The 19,486-nt window shown below is 33.1% G+C and overlaps 1 protein-coding gene across 1 annotated transcript in view; it reads left to right on the forward strand.

The window, feature by feature from the left end:
- The first annotated feature begins 1,936 nt into the window (after nt 1–1,936).
- The window catches only part of LOC108721992 (laccase-4), a 53,954-nt gene continuing 36,404 nt past the window's right edge, over nt 1,937–19,486 (forward strand). Inside the window, exon 1 of the mRNA XM_018446860.1 lies at nt 1,937–2,559. Within this exon, the coding sequence (XP_018302362.1) occupies nt 2,451–2,559 (109 nt within the window). The 5' untranslated portion in view covers nt 1,937–2,450. The remainder of the gene's footprint in view (nt 2,560–19,486) is intronic.

The following is a 19,486-nucleotide window of genomic DNA, read 5'->3' on the forward strand; positions in this document are numbered from 1 at the left end:
CTTTATTAATTATTAATTTCAATTATATCTTTTAGGGATATTTTGAAAATTCTTGAACACTCCCACCATGCCAATAAATCATGTAAATTATTTGATTATTGTTAACACATTACACATTAATTAATCAAATAATTTTTAATATTACATGTATATATACCAGGATAATTTGAACTTAAACGGTTGAAACAAATTCTATTCAGTAAGCTCTCATTCAGGAACTTATTTCCTAAAAGAGGGAGAAGCGCTACTATAAATGTATGTATATCAAATAAGATTAACACTTGATAAATATCTAAAAAAAAAATGACCATGCGTTTTAAATAATACAAGGTAAATAGTTATCATTATTTTCAACTTTAACAAAGCGAGTGTGAAGTAAAGAGCATTATTTTAAGCGTTGCGTCCATGCTATGCTTAAGTTGGTCAAACTGCAAGCTAAAAAAATGGCACCCTTTTGACATATCTGATCGCCGCGAGATTAGACAGTTGTCGACTGACAGTGCCGATCGAAAGTTAATCGCGATTTTCGCAAGCGCGAAATACCGGGCATTGTACCAGCTGTAGAAAGGGAAGTGCCAAGGTAAGACAATCTGAGAGCCAGTGAATCGTTTGCTCATTGCCAAGGTACGTCAAGGTACTTGAAGTCTGGGTGTGTCGGGACGGTCATAATCGAAATAGTCTTGAGTACGCGGGTGAAATCGAAAGGCAGGAGCAGGAAAGTGCGCAATTCCGATATTGCACAGCATGTGTCGGTGGCTGCGCCACATCGCAGTGTACGCGCGTTGGAGCACGCGGTCGCCAAACGGTGCGACGAGGCCGAAAGAGCCTTGGGTAGATTCCACTGTAACGTTCACCAGCTGGTGCTTTACCCTTTATCTCTATTTTAATAGAAAATATGTACCGTTTTATTTTTTGAAAGTTTATCGATCATCCTATATTCTTACAAACTTTTTGGACGCCCATGAATTAAAATGATATAAATTTAAGTGAAAATAATTCTACTTCTCTAGACTGCATCCAGAAATATATAAGCTCATGATAAATAAAACTTTTTATTAATTAGATATGTGAAATATTATAAATAATTTGGCAAGTTATTTTTGTCATAGTATTACTTTTTTGGTATTCCTTGATTATAATATTGATTACTTTTGTCTCTTTTTTCTCTATAGACTTAGATATATGTAAATCCTTCAAACACAAGAAAGCGCTTAAGACTTTCTTTACATCCTATAAAGTATCGTAATTTAGCTAGTCCACATCTGTCCATCTGTGTTTTTAGCATATGTTCGTTCTACTATTCCCACTACAAACGGTAATAGAAACGCCGCATGTAACGGGTTACGTTGACGTTCGCCAATTTTCACCTCGACCTTGTTCATACGTCATCCGAGTCCCTCATGGGTTTTTCCCACGTGAATAAAGTCGTGTTGCGGAAGTCGTGTTGGTCTTATCTAATAATAGGCACACGACGCCCATAATTTCTGCTTGTTCTGATCGTAACGCAGACAAATAGCCAGACGATTTTGCGGTATCCTAGACCAGTTATACGGAGAGACGCGGAAAGAGAAGAGACCGGGCAGAGAACCGAGCGGAGTCAGCAAAGTCAGCGACGACGGCGGCGACAGCCCGATCTTGGATTGCTCGCGCGCGAGAACCCCACCTAAAACCCCCTTCACCTTCGTCGACCGCAATCGGCGCGCGCGAATACGCGAAAGGGGGGAATTTTCAACGTCACCGTTTCGCGAACTCGAGAAGTTCGTTACCGTCGCACGCGGCGTTCGTCGGACTTGTCCGACAATAGTACTCACCGCCTAGGCAAAATCGGGGGACTTCGCCACCTACTACGCTTGCCTACTTCATCACCCGATCTCCATCAGCCACCTTTCCCTCTGTCTCTCTCTCCACCTGAGAGATACCACGTCCGCTGCCACCGCCGCCGTCGCCGATCTGAAAAGGAGGTGAACGCGCGCGAGAGAGTACCATTGGGCAAGGAATTGGGGCAGGAGCCAATGGTAAGGAGCGCGAGGTGGAGCGATAGGTTTTAAATAGGTGTGCAGGATTCATTCGTGGATACGAGAGGAAAAGTTGGTGGTGACCGATACCGCGGAGGCATCGGCTGGGATTAAAATTCGGGTGATAAAAGTGTGGGGGCCCATTGTGCGGCGGGCAGTAGCACAACTTGTTCGGACACTTATACTATCCGTTCATTGTGGTGGTAGTTTCCTACCCGAGGGATACACACGGACCGCGGTGTGAAACGTACCGAGAGGAGTGACGGTCCTACTGATAGAGCGGCGAGCACAAAGTACGTCTCAGTCGACGCTGAGCCAGCAGTGCGCTCAGCAGATCCGCTCGAGGCGGTAGAGAGTCTTGAGAGAGTCGTCTACGATCTCGTTTAACCGTTCTCTCTTTTTCTCGAATTCGGTACCCTCGGTAAAAGGGCGACCATGAGGTCCTACGGCTACCGGGCACTCGTCGTGCTCGCGACAGTGCTTGCCCACATGACCGGCACGTTCGCCGGACACGACAAACGTCAAGCAGCCAGTGCCAGGAGCGGTGAGTCATCTTCTTCGCTTTGGTTCTCTTCCTCTCTTTCTCTTCCTATCTTCTGCTTTCGCTACTTGCCCCTGTTCTCCTCTTCTGCCATCATCGACTCCTTCCACCACCTTCATCGCGCGCCGCTCGTTGCGCCTCCTTAGTTTTGCCATCCTGCTTCTTCTTCTTCTTCTTCTTCCCCTTCGCGCGATCGACACGCTGTCGAGTCCATCGAGTATCTTGATCCCTTTTTCACACTCTACTTTTTCTCAGACACTATACATATATATATTCATCCTCTATCATATTTCTCTGTTTTATTTCCTTTTATTCTCCTTTTTCCTGATTTCCTCATTATCCTCTTTGGCTCTTTTAAATTACTATGCCATATTTTTGTCTTACCTTCTTTATTCCTCTTTTTATATTCAATATATTCTTTTTATTTTTGGAGACTTAATTTTTAATTTGCATTCATTGTTTTTTTCTTCTTTTCTTGTTTATTTATAATTCCTCATTATCCTCTTTGGCTCTCTTAAATTACTATGCTATATTTTCGTCTTATCTTTTTTATTCCTCTTTTTATATTCAATTGAATATAAAAGAAGAAAAGAATATGTTAATATATTCTTTTTATTTTTGGAAATTTTTAATTTTTAATTTACAATCTTTTTTTTCTTCTTTTCTTTTTCACTTATAATTTCTATCCACTTTTCTTATCGAGTAGATCTAATCAAGATTTCATTTAATTTCTTTTTTCTCTTTTATCTCTTATTCTTTCACTTTTTTGTTGCTTTCTTTCTCTTCTTCTTTCTCACATATATTCTTAATAATTAACTTTCTGCTTACGCCGTGATTATACAGATATTCAAGTAGCTCTCGGTGGTTGCGATAATATCAATAAATAAAGTGAAGTGTTGGGTTGTACAAAATGCGTAGGAAGATGACGACAAGTATGCAAGTGAATCACGGTGTTGTGTCTATCGAACATTGATTTAGTTGGCGAGTTAAATGTCCCGAGACGGAATATAATGAAGAATATAATGAAGCTAACGTAATCCGATGTGTTATATACTGTGCTTGTGGTTTACCGCACTATGTTGCACAAAGAAATTTGCAAGCAATATCTTGACATACGTTCGGCTTTCGATACACGATATCGATTTATTTTTGCACTAGAAAAGTATGTAGAAGGAAAAATATAAATATGAAAATACACAAAATGTATTTGCACTAAAAAAATATGTAAAATTTAATATTTTTGACTTGTATTCTTGAAAAAATTTTAAAAAATTTAATTTTTTTTAATGATTTTTGTAAAATAAAAAATATGCTACGATAGCATTATGCAAAAATTTCAAGATGTACCACACATTTTGACTCTTAAAGTGTCCTTCGCGCAGTAGCGGTACTTAGACCGAGAATTTATGTGAACTGGATTTATGTAAATAAGACCTTCAATGATGACAAAGTAAATTAGTTAAATTCGTATTAGAATATTATATTCAATGCTCATATTTGTTATTATATATATTAATATGCTTGTGCTTTTTTATTTGATTAAAAAATACATATTTCAAAGATGAAAAAAAATTGAAAAATGTTATAAAAGTTATAGAAGCAATATTTATAGAGTTACCACGTGTGTTTTACATATCAAAATAAATCGAAATAAATTAAACGGATTAGAATAGATTATAAGTACAATGAATCAAATCTTAAGACTATCTACACACGAAATTGCAAAATATGATAATAGTTTATGATTCTTCGATCACTATTTTACTATCGCATTTTGCGAATTTTATCATAAAACTTTTATGTATTTTTTTATCTTGAAAAAAATTGATCATATTAAATCTACTGAAATGACAAAATGGTACATGCGACATATAATGCTACACCGTTACGTCGACTAGCTTTGACAAGCTATTTCTCTTTCACGACTTAAGTCGAGGAATTATAACAACATAATTTCCGAATTAAACAGCACTCGACATAGATTCGTTGAAAAATGGTACTTCCGCAAAGATTCGGGTCGGTAGTTGATTTTCAAGCAATGCCTCTTTTAAAGACCAATTTAAAGTCAAGTCGTAACTGTAAAATGTAACAAACGGCCCATGATCACTACTTATGAAATTGATTGCTGTGACTAATTGCTATACTCGAGTGGCAATTATTTTTGTAGCTAACAGCCGCTAATGGCTCTTTATATTTCAACTGTGGTTAATCCGCATATCGTGTATTCTTCTCTTCCGAATGAGAAATTGTACTTTCGGTTTCGCGATCGATCGTAAAGAATTCGACATGTCCTATATAATAAAAAACTGGATAAGACATCGATAATGCAGCCTTGCGTGACAATTGCAATTAATTGATAGAGATTGATGATGATAGAGAATGGCAGAGAGAAAGTAGTGAGTTCTTACGCGCATCTTTAGTAAGACATAAATTCCAACGCGTTTAATGTAGGGTGAAATGGCAATTGTGTTAACCACATTGTGTTAACAACATTGAGAAAATAATTTTGCATATTAGACATATTTAAAAATAAATAGTTGATTGTAATCGCAACGCTCGTTTACAAATACTTCTGAAAAAAGTAATTTGCTTAAAAAAAACAGTGCGCTCATATATTGTATATTCAATATACAAAACAGAAAATAAATGAGAAAAACACCTCATCAAAATTTCCATACAGTATTGTGACAAAACTAAAATAATAATTTTATTCTTATTGTGATTGGTGAAGCTAATTACACCTTTTTTGTAATAATAAAGTTTGTTAATAAGTTAACATCTTAAATTTAAATTTCGAACAAATTTAAGATGTTAACTTATTAAAAAACTTTATTATTACAAAAAAAAGGTGTAATTAGCTTCATCAATCACAATAAGAATAAAATTATTATTTTAGTTTTATCACAATACTCTATGGAAATTTTAAGAAATATAAGTAGGTATTATCAGGAATATTTGCATAAATCAAGATATTATTAGAAATTGATATAAATTATTTAAATAAAGACAATATATTATACTACGAGCAATTAATAATTTTGGTAAAATAATTATCTGTAATATACGCAAAAGTATCATAAATATTATACTATAATAATATAATATTAATATGATAATACAATATTTTTTGCTTAGAAAAAGACATTGTAGTTTTTTAATTTAAATAATAAAGTAGATCTTGTGCAAAATTCCCGCGACCCGAGATTTGATCGAAAAAATATATTCGATCGTTTGGTGAGTTCGCCGAGAACAAAATCGTGATCGAAATACATCAGTTCTCTCCTTCGAGCCTTCGGCATAATTCGTTACTTTGTTATTGGTCCGTTCCTTTCCGCAATTTAAGCATAGTGCACCTCGTAAATTTGGTTAGATAGAACAGCACGGATTGATTCGACGGCAGTTCATACATCCTAAATTGGTCGATCTCAATTATCGCGAAACGTGAACGTCGAACGATCACTCCCAATCTGGGAATTCGGACACGTTTTCGTCCTGCGAATTTGCGAAACACTCGCCTAATATACCGGAATTTTTTAATTATGCTGCCGCTGCATATAACTTTTATAATAAATCAAAGCAAATTAAGGTTTCTCATTTACTTAATTCCACAATGAGAATCTTAATATCCTATTGTAAAGTTTCGAAATAAAAATTTCATTTTCGGAGTTAATTTAGCCACTTTTCTCGCATTCATAAAAATTATTGTTACGTGTTCTAATTACTCAAATGAGAATAAATTGATTAAGAGAAATAATTTTCTTTTTGGTCGCAGCGAATCTTGGTGCTTATAATAATATTATATAAATTAAATTTTTGCAAATACATTTTTCAGTTTTATAAACTTAATTTTATTCATTAATTTTATACACTACGCTCTAATTCGGTTTATCGGATTTGAAACGCGAATTCACAAATCGAAACTAAAATATTTGAATATCCCAGATTAGACTGATGGTTATTTTAATAATAAGAACATTGCAATCTAAAAAATACTGTAATTGCAAGAAAATCTAGATATATGAATATGAATATAAATAGATTTATGGATATAAGAAGTTTGTGGTAATTTCTCATTTTAACACGTACAAATTAACGCGAATAAATAAATCAAATGCAAGTTTTTGCTGCATCGCTGTGAACTGAATTGAAAACAGTTTGGTGTTTTCGGTGCCTCATTTACGGCTTCCCAGACTTGGAAACATGTACCATGAACCTCTCGAATACGTTCGATTGCTATCGGGGCCTTCGAAACAAGTTCGGCGCGTGGAATTGCGAGTGTGTTCTAGCATAGCGCCTTCGTCGTTGGCATTGCCACCAGAAATGGCTTTTCAACGAGCGACTGGCGGCATGCCAGTGCATATAACAGTTCACCGTGGACTACCTAAGCAACTTGTTCACCTACATGCAGCAGCCGTTCACACGACACGAGATCCTTCCGCTCGTGCCTTCGTTATTGCCTTACTCTGTCGACTGTTTATCAGCCGGTACGGTATACGAACTCGGTTGCTGTCCCAAATTGAATTACCCGATCATGCAAGAACCGACAAATATTTCTTGAAAGTACGAGCGAAGTTTTACATATCTCACGTAGCTGCATTCTGTTTTAAATTTATTAAAATAAAAATAAATTAATATTGCATCGCATGAAGCATGAAGGAAAAAAAATTTTTTAATTGTCTTAACCGAATAAAACAAGTCAAACTAAACAGAATACTGTTTCGATATTTGATTAGGAAACGATTTTTAGAAATAGATCGAGAAATAACAACTTATTTCTTGATTTATTTTAAATATACCTCATTTTAAAAGAACTTATTTTAAAACGACTTACTAATATATATAAAGAAATTGACACTGAATTTTATTAACGTATCGGCAATTAAGCTGTAAGAGCGAAAAATGTAAAATCCCGAATCATTAATTCACAGACCGGTTTTTCCTGACAGGTAAAATTCGTAAATTAGTCTTCTGTAACTTATATGAGACTTCTTCCTCGCTATATAAATGTCTAAAAAAATTTATGTTAGAAGTTGAGAGAAGCCTCAAGTGAAATTGATCACTTTGCAGAAAAATACATTTAATCGTATTTTATTCAGGTAACTAGTTGCCAGATTAACCAGTTAGATCTTCTTTCTAAAGAAAAAAAAATAAATTTTAACTTAAACTTGTTTTACGAAGAAGGAAAGTATGACTTTGCAATAAATATTAAATATATTATATTAAAATATTTTATTTATAACATACCTATTTTGAAATAAAAAATACATTCTACATAAAAGAGATTTTTTTTAAATACGTTATCGTGCAGTTTCTCTCTCTCTTTATTTTTTTTTTAGATCAATTGTATTTTAAAATTTTACACAAAATGTTAAAAATTTATAGAACCTGATTTTTACGTAATATTTCAGCATTGTATATGACATACAATACAGTGGAAAGTATACCTCGTGATTTTTTTTTAATTAATCCGCGAAAAAGAATATAGACATTTGTAAAATAACGAATTAATTTTTAGTAAATTACGTAATTCTCTCTCTTTGTTCTCCAATTCTTTTGTTTTAAAACATAAATCTGTTCCGACGACAAGCTTGTTGATTTATTAGATCGTGTGTACATCCAAGTTGAAGTGCTTTCCTTAAAAGCATTTCAAGTAATTTCTTACGTACACGTTCCCAGTTAGACCACTTATTAGGAATTATTCTGTAAGGCTTGTTTATTATATATGGTCGCCGATACATATGTAACCAGTGACTATAAATGTAAGTAATTGATTGATTTACAAGGTAATTTTCCATCGTCGAAAAGAAACCGATTTATTCTGAAATCGATTTCTTTGACTATACTCAATAATTATTAGATAGCCACATTAATTAAGTAACAACTTGTTTAAATTTTTGTATATTTACACACTTTATGTGTGAATTTAATGAGCACAACGCATTTTGGCGTTTAGAGTTGATTATAATATATCCTTTAAAGAGTTCATTATAATATACAGATTTTAAATACAAAATATCTAATACATATTAGAATTGGCCTATAGAAAGCGGTTTATGGTGCGTTTTACCGTCTTATAACGGTTTCTGAAAAAAAATCAACATTACACAAGCTATCCCCGAGTTATTTATAGTTAGATCCGTGTACGTGTTTGCGAGAACGCTCGAATTCCGAAATTCCGCCGCATCATCACGTGAATCACGCTGCCGTTCATAAATAAATTTCCGCAAACCAATTTATATTAATGAAGTACCGTAATACCGAATAACTTTCTAGATCTCTACATGCATGTATGCTGTATATACACTTCTTCTCATTTGCTATCCGATTGTTGGAATTAACCCTGGTGAAAAAGTTTCGCTGAAATTATTCCACGTTTTGGAACATTTCAGAAAATTGCTGAAAATTTGCTGAAACTTCATTGAAAGTGAATTTTTCAGCTAACATACTGAAAAATCACTGAAATCCAACCGAAATTTCTTTGAAATTTTCTGAAATTTCTCTGAAATTCTTGTTGAAATTTGTCTGAAAATTTTGCTAAAATTTTTTTGAAATTTTGTCGAAAATGAATTTTTCAGTTAAAAATCGCTAAAATTAAACTGAAATTTTTTTGAAATGCTGAAATTTTTTGAAAAGTGTTCCAAAACGTGGAATAATTTCAGCAACATTTTTTCCACCAGGGAATTCTGAGGTTCTCGCCGTTTAATCGCTGACAGACGTAAAATAGTCGATACCAATATCGGCTGCTCGTAGTTTGAAAGGGGAAACGAACCGTGAAACGACAACAATTTCAGCCGAGTCGAAAACCAGTATTTTGTTCTCGGGATCCGCGCGTGCCACGGTGACGTGCAGTCATTCCTTTTTACGACAAACAAGCCCCGCGAAATGCGCGCGTTACTGAACTTGAGGACTGGTTCCTCTTTTGCCTCTCTTTCTCTCTGCAATTTTCGTTACAGGCGGACGAGGATAAGGACCCTGGCACACAAAAAACTTAAGGTAGTAAGCAGTAAGGAAATCAACATGTTGGATTCATTACTGCTTACGTTATGGCCTTACGGACTCTACTGTGATTGGTCAATTCTTACTGCTTACGTTTTACTGCTTAAGTTTTTTTGTGAGTCATGGCCCTAACGGCTACGTGGACGTACGAAGCAAAAATGAAGTCCAATCTACATAACACGCAGAACGCAGGTCGAAATGCATTTCAGATTATAAAAGGTTTGTTCTTTTTCGAAGAATTCTGAACTAGTTCTGAAATAGTGGAATAAGTTAGAGTGAAACAAACTAGCTGTCTCACTCTAACTTGTTGCACCAGTGTACTCCAGTTCAGAACTTGGGGTGGAAAAAGAACAGATCCAAAAGGTCGCAAGCCGTAATATGTAGAACGCAGGACGCGCGAAAGTTGAAGTTCACCAAACTTCCTACGTCTTGCGTTCTGCTTCCTACAATCTATTATAATTAAAATATATTAGTTTCTAGTCTTGCGACCCGCGTTTTGCGTCTTATGTAAATCGGGCTTAAGATAGAAATCGCGGTTAAAGTCGCGAGTCGCGACCGATTTTCACTATCGTCGCGATCGTCGCCATCATCATCGTCGAGATCGCGGTTCCTCCATGATCCATACGTCTACCGGGGAATCTGGGTTAAACTTTGTATTCTCGTACCGTGATTCTAAGCAGACGTACACACAGAAAATCATCACTCTGTTGCTGAAGAAAGTTGTTATTCATTTTACTTTTCTTCCTTTTCAAACGTATCTTTAACAAAGAATATTTTCTCCGTAATAATTTTACTGTAAAACGTACTTTTTAACTACAATTTTAGAAAAACTCATTATTATATAGTTACTCAAAATACAAAAATTTACTTTTTTTAAATCTTATAAAATTGATCGAAGAAATGACTTTTTACAATAAATAAATCGAATTTGTTTTAATTTTATAATCTTGATTGAAATATATATTAAATTTACTAGAATTTAGAATATATTTTAAATAAATATGATGCTTGTGATGAACTTATATGAATATGATGATAGATTTGTGAATATATGAATTTTTTAAATATTTGAAACAAGTAATTATTATTTGCGTATACAATTACGTATTTTTTTGTGTGTAGAATTACGATACAAAACTGCGATCGATAGTCCCATATTGCTTGCTTCAGCATTATTGCAATATTTGCAATGCTCCTGCAAAATTTCTGGAATGTTGTAACATTATTGTAATATTACCGGAGTGATCTGTGCTGCATGAGAATCAGTCTTCTTCTTCCTCATTATGGCGCGTTTCGTCGCGGCAATGGATTGTAATCACGGTGAAACTGCCAAGAGCGAACGTGCTGTTGGTACGTCACGCGTATCTCGTGCTCGAGTCCTGTTTCCGTTCAGGAAAATCGATTCTAATGGATTTCAATTTGCGACCATATCTCCCTGCAAGAGCGGCGCGGATCGATCGTCGATCGAAGGGGATCGTTTGATTCTACGGATAGACGCGGATGAATTCCTCGAGCGACTGAAAGTAACGCTTCACCAACGCGCGTTCGTATGGCTCATTTAGTAATGCGATTGCACGTTTGCCGAACAGTAAATGGTACATCAAATGGTTGTGGTAATCATCACCGTTGAAATGATAGTACAGCAAATTTCAATCTGATCTATATAACGAGAATCTCGTATGTATATAATTTTAGTTCATAAATTATTACTGTTTAAAGTTTTCCGCTTAACATGTCTGTGTGTTTGATTTTTTTAATATTGGAAGTATATTTATATTTTCTATTATTTATATTACTGTAAAATAGGATACTTTTAACCCAGTCGGGATTACTTTGGCCCAAATTTAAAAAAAATACTTAGACAGTTCGCATGTTTAAAATTGGGATATAAGATGTCCTTATTGTTAAATCTATAGTGTCAAATTTAACTTAACGTGAGTCGCCACTGCTCCTACTCAATCATATCGTTATTTTATACTAAAACAAAAAATTATATTTGACACTATACAGTGTCAATTTAACACTATAGAGTGCCAAATTGACAAAATATAGTGTCAAATTTAACTATCGTTTTGGTAAAAAATAACGATATATTTAGTAGGAGCAGTGGTGACTCACGTTAGATTAAATTTGACACTATAGATTTAACAGTGTATAATGAAATTTCTTAAGATATTTTTATGTCCTGATTTTAATATGCATACCACTTGGGCATTAAAATTTGACTAAAGTTACCCCGTTTTACGGTATGTACAGTTTTTATGTAAAGTTAACAGAGGAGAGTTTTTAAGATACTTTCTTACATTGAAGCAGATTTTCTTCTACGATTAGCAACACTCATTCGCTTTTAATGACTTAACGATCCACCGCTTTTGATGTACAGCAAATTCTGTAATGATTTATCCTGAACCGAGTAGTCAAGTAGCAATGCAGATAATTGGAAAATAACGGAAAATAATTACCTGCTAAGATAGAGAGCAATAAATAATCGACTGAATCGCGGAGCAAACCCAAATACTCACTTCAGAATGTGCACTGTGCCGTGAATACTTGCTTGATAAATGATGAAAATTGACTCTAACAGCTGGAAAATTGCAGCGATATTGTATGACGTATACCGATAATCCAAGTTACAAGTCCGTTCGCTCTGGTTCGTGCAGCTCCGTTCGCCTTTCTTAACGGTCGAACGACAGTTAATAACTAGCTAATAAATGCGATCGTATCGGTAATTAAAAGCACGACATTTATATGTAGAAGTAATTTATAAGCGCGTTTCAATGCATCGTTTAAATGAATGTTAGATTAACCAACTGAATTTATGCGAGTCTTCTTAACAAGATACGACCAGCCGAGCACGACACTGTTCATGACATTTCTGAGTAGTTTACATATTTACAGAATCGGCGTAACGCCGAGAATATCGCGATTAAATTTCAGTATGAATACAATGTATTTCTATTAAGAACTGTTTTCTTTATTGACGAACAATAACCGAATAATCTTATTTTAATGCCCAATTGATTTTAAATGATACTCACGAATATTAACACATAGTTGCCGGATTGATTAATAATTGTTGACAAATAATTAGTTTAGAAAAGGATACAAGCAATTCGAGCGTTTTGTGACATATTATAAAATCGATGCTTCCGTTAATAATAATCCAAGCAGACAATTTACGCTTAAAAAACGTTTAACTAAAACTTTTTTATGCTGTATAAAAATGTTAAATAGACGTTATAAATGTCTTATAAACGTTTTTATAACGTTTATTAAATAGTTGAAAAATATATCAAATTTTTAATTAAAAATTTTAATTCTAAAGTTTAGTTTTCAGTTTATACGTTTATTACATGAGTTGTATATCATTTATTAAATGTATTTTGAATGTAACTGTGTTGCTTGAGAAGTAAATGGGGAAATTCAGATATAACAAAAATGTTCTTAAAATTATTTATTTAATATATAAAATGTTATGCAAATTTCATCAAAAATTAAAACGTTTTCTTATTATTCTGTAGAAATAAATAATTGGAACAATCGAAAAATATATAATGTGTCGTATATGTATAAATTGTAGTAAATAAAATAGTACATATAGTGAATGTGCGAAAGAAGTTTCACGTTTCGCCGCCTAGACAAGAAATTCCTTAAACACGTTTTGCGTTATACGCGTAATTGACTTTAATGACATCCGTTTTCGAAATTGATGGAGCCGAAGTACGAGCTCAGCACGCGGACATAATCAGTATCCGTGAATTCCTCGGGACATAATCCATGCAGATGAATATTGAATCGCAGTGATTACTTCTGGCGCGGTCGATCAATCAACTCCATCGCTCAAGTCAATTGACTTTATAGAAGTAGTACTTTGTTGCAACCCAAATCGTCAGCAGGCGGGTGATCTTTTCCACGCAAACGGAGTGCATGGAGGTTTAAGTGGCAAATTTCGAAGCTACGGCGATCATTTTCGACGCCGTAGCTGGCACGTGCCATTTTTACACAATCTTTTTTACTCAAATTTAAAATTCAAAATTTGCGATGTAGTACTTTTCTACATATTATCCTAACTGTAATTATTATATTTTCATTTTGAATGTTAGATATACTAATTATTAGTGTAAAATTAGTATAAAAATAAAATAATATCCTGCAAATTTTGTTTAACAATTAGGTAAATTATTTCTTTATAAGAAAACGAAATTTTTTAATGTTGGCAAAGTTTTATTTTTATTTTGGCTGTGCTTAAAATAATCAAGAATTATTTTAATGATTCGTTTTATGTTTCTGTCAAAAAGTCACAAAAATATAGGTATTGAGAACAACGCTGAACGAGAAATCGTTATTTTTTAACTACTTAAGTTTTTATGACAATCGTGAATTTTATTACCGGATTATATTACAATCACATTGAGCTGCCTTGTTGACAATCATATTTGATCACATCTTGACAAGTAATTTTAAATAATGAAAGATTGATAGACATGAGTAAACAGAGCAATTCATGCGTTATTTACTATGAGTAAAAAAATTCGTGCATTTACATACTGCCTTTGGCTATCGATGTAATATACATATTAGCACTGACCATACTTAGATCGAGAATAAAATGCATTTTACATGTAAGTTAAATTTTGATAGATCAGGTATTTGCTTTACAATAACTTTTAAAATGTATTTATTTTATGATACAATTGTAAAAACCAAAAATTTAATTTGCATTTAATTAATACTACTGGGCATCGATCGTGTAACTTTTTCCTTAGGACGGAAATGTGAAAAGTGAAAATTTTTTGCATCTATGTGTGTATACGTTTATACATATATACATACATAAAAGTCCACTTTTCACATTTCCACTCTAGAGAAAAAGTTACATGATATCCTGATATTTATTGCTATAGTATATGCCTTTATAAAAAAATTATTATTTGTGCTTATATTATTATTGATATATATATTATTGATTTTATCATTGTGCTTATATTTCTTATATCATTTCTGCCAATATATTTTACAAAGTCTTTATAAAACCAACTAAGAAACAGTTAAGCGGAAATTATAGTAACGCGAAAAAAGACCTTTTATTTTTGTCGATAAGATTCCGATGGCAGGTTAGTAACGGTTTTTGAGAGAAAGTCCGCAGTATCGGAAATCGCTAACGTTTCCGTCCACATAGATCTCGAGTACTATGCGCGGGATTCTAGTTCCGCATCGATGACTGATTTCACCCTATTTCGCAAGTTTCTATATACCACAATTTTCATGCTTATCTGCATTTTTCAGGAACTTCGGTTGTGGTGAACCGCAATGAGTTATCGTTTTGATACACAATTAACTTGTCTTCGCTTTTTCACGTATTTAAAAATAATTCTCTAGCGAAACACTCTAATGAATCTCTTCTTCGCGTTTAAAAAAACAACTCTACTCCAAGCTCTAAACGAAAGAAATTGATATCAAGTACTCTCTAACATGTAAAAGATCTAAAAACAAAATTTCAATTCACAATTTCCGCATCTATTTAAAACAACTTTGAATAATTAGCGTAATGATTGAAATCATTTGGGAAGAAAGAGAAGAAACGAAATGGATCAATATATAATAATTTTTTATTGTTAAAAATTAATAATAATTATTTTTTTCATTGTCAGAAATTGATTACAGTCCTAATTATTAGAAATATTTTGATAACTTTATTTTATCTTAAATAAAACTTAAAGAGTAATACAATTAATATTGTTATATTTGAAATCGTATAATATAATAACAACAAAATGTAATAAAGCTAAGAATATCATTGTTAAAGTAAGTTTAAAAAGTACACTTGACGTTAAACTTTTGGCAGTCGCGTCAAGCGCCAAGCATCGTCGAATTAGCAGTGCATAAAAGTTAGCAGTGCGTAATGTGTTACCCGTAGAAACTGGAGAAATTCTCGCAATTCTCGCCAAACCCCACGCTTTGTGAATCCATCTTTGTCTTGTCGACGGACAGTCGGGCACAATACATGAAAGAATCGAGAGTATCTAACGTTTTATCTCTCTCCACTTTCCTTTTCTTCTTCAGCCAAGTCGTAAACGCACATCTGAAACTTTCGAGGAATTTTCCGGCTTACGCGACGACTGCTCGCTCGAATTCGCGTGCGCTAAAAGGCATTTCCGGTGGTGTGCAACGCCACCGGTAAAAAGCATAGCTTCCTGTTTCCTGTTTCTCAAATTTTTTTGCAATCGCGGGATATCACTTCGGTGGAATGCACATTATATTTTGCGTAAAACAATTATGCCCTCATACACACGTAAATGCATAACGTCCGGTTACGTAAAGTATAACAAATGCTGGTAATTACAATGATGATGCTATTTAGAAATAATTTCTGAAGTTATCTAGTTAAATACTTAGTAAATTATCTAATTAACTAAATATACAAAATAATTTTGTAAAAATAATCTAACTTGTACATGTCAAAAATTATTTCGTAAAAGTTATTTAATTTGTACATTTTAACATTAACATTTTACGTTTTAACTAAAAAATTTTTTTGTTTTTAGCATTAATTTTTATGCAAACATATCCTATCTGTTTTTATTTTGTATTACTGTATGCTTTTATTATCATCAAAAAATTAAGAACTTGCATAGATGAATATTTAAAGAACTTTACTGTTTTAAATGAAATGCACAATTAATTTTCAACTGCATTTCTATGTATTATTTTTATGACGTATAGCCGTTTCTTTCCTGTGTGATGTACAGAAGGAATAAATCAGAAATAAAATCTCGCGTTAAAATTCTAATTCTATCCGAAACACGTATTTCTTGTATATTGATGGCTGTATTCCAGATTTCACTGCCAGCGTTGAAAATCTATAGCTTACGTTGTTAGTTTATGTGCATTATAGATTTTCAGCACTGGCAGTGAATTTTGGAACATTGCCAAGATCTCGAGACCACTCATGAAATATCGTCGGTTCTTCGATATTCAACAAGTTGTTAAAGTGCTTCGTGCAGGTAAACAGCAAAAATACTTCCCGTCATAAATTTCGTTATGCTACATGTCTGGTTTAATAAGTGTTTTGTCGCTCTACAACATGAGTGATCGTTTAAGTTATTAAACTAGAACGCCGGGATGGAATAATTTCCATCTACTTTTTGCTTCCGGTTATGTTAACGGCATATTATCAACGTGCTTTTTTTATGTTATTTACTATTATGTCAGAATACTCGTTTTGTAATCCGCGTTTCATAATACGTTTCATTTTTCTTGTATGTGAACACTCCAATAAGCACTTGGACTTTTTCAATCTATTATATAAGTGATAAACAATGATATCTGATTCATATATTATATATCACATATGTGCTTCTAATATATGTATAACTATTATTACTATGAATAGTTAAAAAAAACACATATTTCTTATAGCAAGTAATTTGATGCAAGTAATTAATTAGAATAAATTTGATTAAAAACAAAATTAATTAAAAACAATTAATTTTATAAAAAATTGGTATACATAAACGTATCAAAAAATTTCTTTCAATAATTCGACGAATAGGAAAATAATTTTTCTAAATTTAAATTTTGAAAAAATTGAAAATTAACATTTTAATATTTTACAGCTAATTTAATGGTAGTAAATAGTATTATTAATTATGCTTCTCTTGTTATTGCTTTTATTTTGCTTTTATTCTTTTTATTCTATTAATTTTTATTTTATTTTAAATTAATTATCTCACGCAGTTTTATTTACGACGAGCATGCCATACAACAAAGTATCATTTCGCTGATTTGCTCTGGGTCAATTTAATTTGCATACGTCAGAATGATATATAGTCCTTAATGAGATGTAGTCATATGTCTGCCGTGATAATTGCAAGATAAATACAAATTCATTGCAGCATACGAATCTACGAATGCGTACGTCTTGAGAATCGTTACAGGTTGCAATTAGAAATAATGCACAAAGGGTTACAGTATATTTGCTAACGTATCTAACTCGAAGAATACTGAAAGTAGTCGATTCGCCACGAGCTGCATGCGAAAGGCGTGTCTCAAACGGAACTTCAAAGTTGAAGGCGTCGAAGCTGAACGGAACATGGTCCAAGGCGAGAGGGACAGTACGAAACGTGATTCCGTGCACCGAGTAGCGATCTTAGGAAAGGTCTCTTGGACAAGCAACAGTTCAATCTTTGCGACTTGGAGCCTTGATCGATCTTCTTGCTACATGATATATTTTTTGAGATTGATTCAAGCACAATATCTTGAAATGTGTAACATTATTTATGGTCGTTGCTAAAAGTAGAATTTAAAATAATCATCATCAATTCGATAAAGATAAAATTAGAAATATTAAGTACGCAAAGGATAGTTATTGTTCCGGAATTGGAAGATCAATCTGGATTTCCAAGTGAAAAGATCTTTCAATAAATTTAACGAGAGCTTTTAATCAAATTTTTTTAATATATTGTAATATTTCTGCCTCGTTTCTCATTTTTTTTAACGAGCAATTTAGCATGTCTCATGGCTAAGAAGTCAAATGAACCCTGTATTACTCGATGCCTTGACAGAAGAGCCCTTTTCACTGTATCCATTTTGCTCGGTTGGAATAAGTCGGTAAATTGTAGCTCTAATTCAACGCTAATAACAGTTTTCTTAGTCATAAGTTATTTGTAAATTTATTAACACCTCAAGCATACCAACAATAATGCTATTATCGCGTTACGAAATTTTTTATAGAGCAGTTAAATTCGTTACACCGCAATTTTAACATAAGTGGAAGAAGATAAAAATAAATCAACTAGAGAAAGATAAATTTCTTCAAAGTTGCTCAATCAGTAACGATAAAGTTCATTATCATTTAAGAACCTTTGCAAGATACAACGGCGTAGACTGCTTTGGCGGAAAGAAAGATCACCTTGAGCCTTCGACTTCGCTCGGGGTAAAAGCGAAAGGCAGTCCGCGCCATACAACGTTCGACCCGCGATAAAAACAAATGCCGATGGATAGGCTGACAAAGAGGCAATGCCATTAACTCCACCGTGAGAACAGGTGGTAGCGGTTGAACAATTGTTACGAGAATTCGCGGTGACTACGGCGCCGTTTTTGAAATGTCGCGAAATTATTACGAGCCCTGTATTACTCGAAGCCTTGACGGAAAAGTCCTTTTCATTGTATCCATTTTTTGCCTGGTTGGAATAAGTCGATAGATAATAACTCTAATCCAACGCTAATAACAGTTTTCTTAGTCATAAGTCATTTGTAAATTTATTAACACCAAGCATGCCAGCAATAATGCTATTATCGTGTTGCGAAATTTTTTACAGAGTAGTTAAATCCGTTACACAGCAATTTTAATAATAAGTAGAAGTAGATATATATATACGAGTATATAAGAATACTTAAATCAAATAGAGAAAGAATCTAATTTTCGATCGAAGCGGATCTTGGTATTTAATAATATTTATATGTAGATTTATAAATGTATTTATAAATGTATATTATATGAATATTATTAAGCGCCAAAATCCGGATCTTTCTTTTATTTGATTTATTTCGTAGAATTATTTCGTAGATTTATTTCTGTAGCACGTTTCTTCAAACATTAATGGTATAATATAACATATAAATATAAGAAATAAGTTTTAATAATAAGAGAACCAATTCTTATAATTAAACAAATAACGGTAATAAGATAATGTATAATACATTAAAATAACAAATAAATATCTATACATTTTAATAATTTTAAAGGAAGTTTAAAAGAATTTTAAATATATTATACGTATTAAATATGTATATACGTATATAATTCATTTCTTGCAGTACTGGAATGCATATAAATCATAAATATGGTGACATAAGTATAACGACATCTACTTATCTTAAATCTAATTCTATTTCTTAACAACGTAATAATTACCTCATAGTCTTTGCCTTT

The sequence above is a fragment of the Mycetomoellerius zeteki genome, unplaced genomic scaffold, assembly GCF_001594055.1.
Source record: "Mycetomoellerius zeteki isolate Tzet28-1 unplaced genomic scaffold, Tzet1.0 scaffold19, whole genome shotgun sequence".
NCBI classification, from domain to species: domain Eukaryota; kingdom Metazoa; phylum Arthropoda; class Insecta; order Hymenoptera; family Formicidae; genus Mycetomoellerius; species Mycetomoellerius zeteki.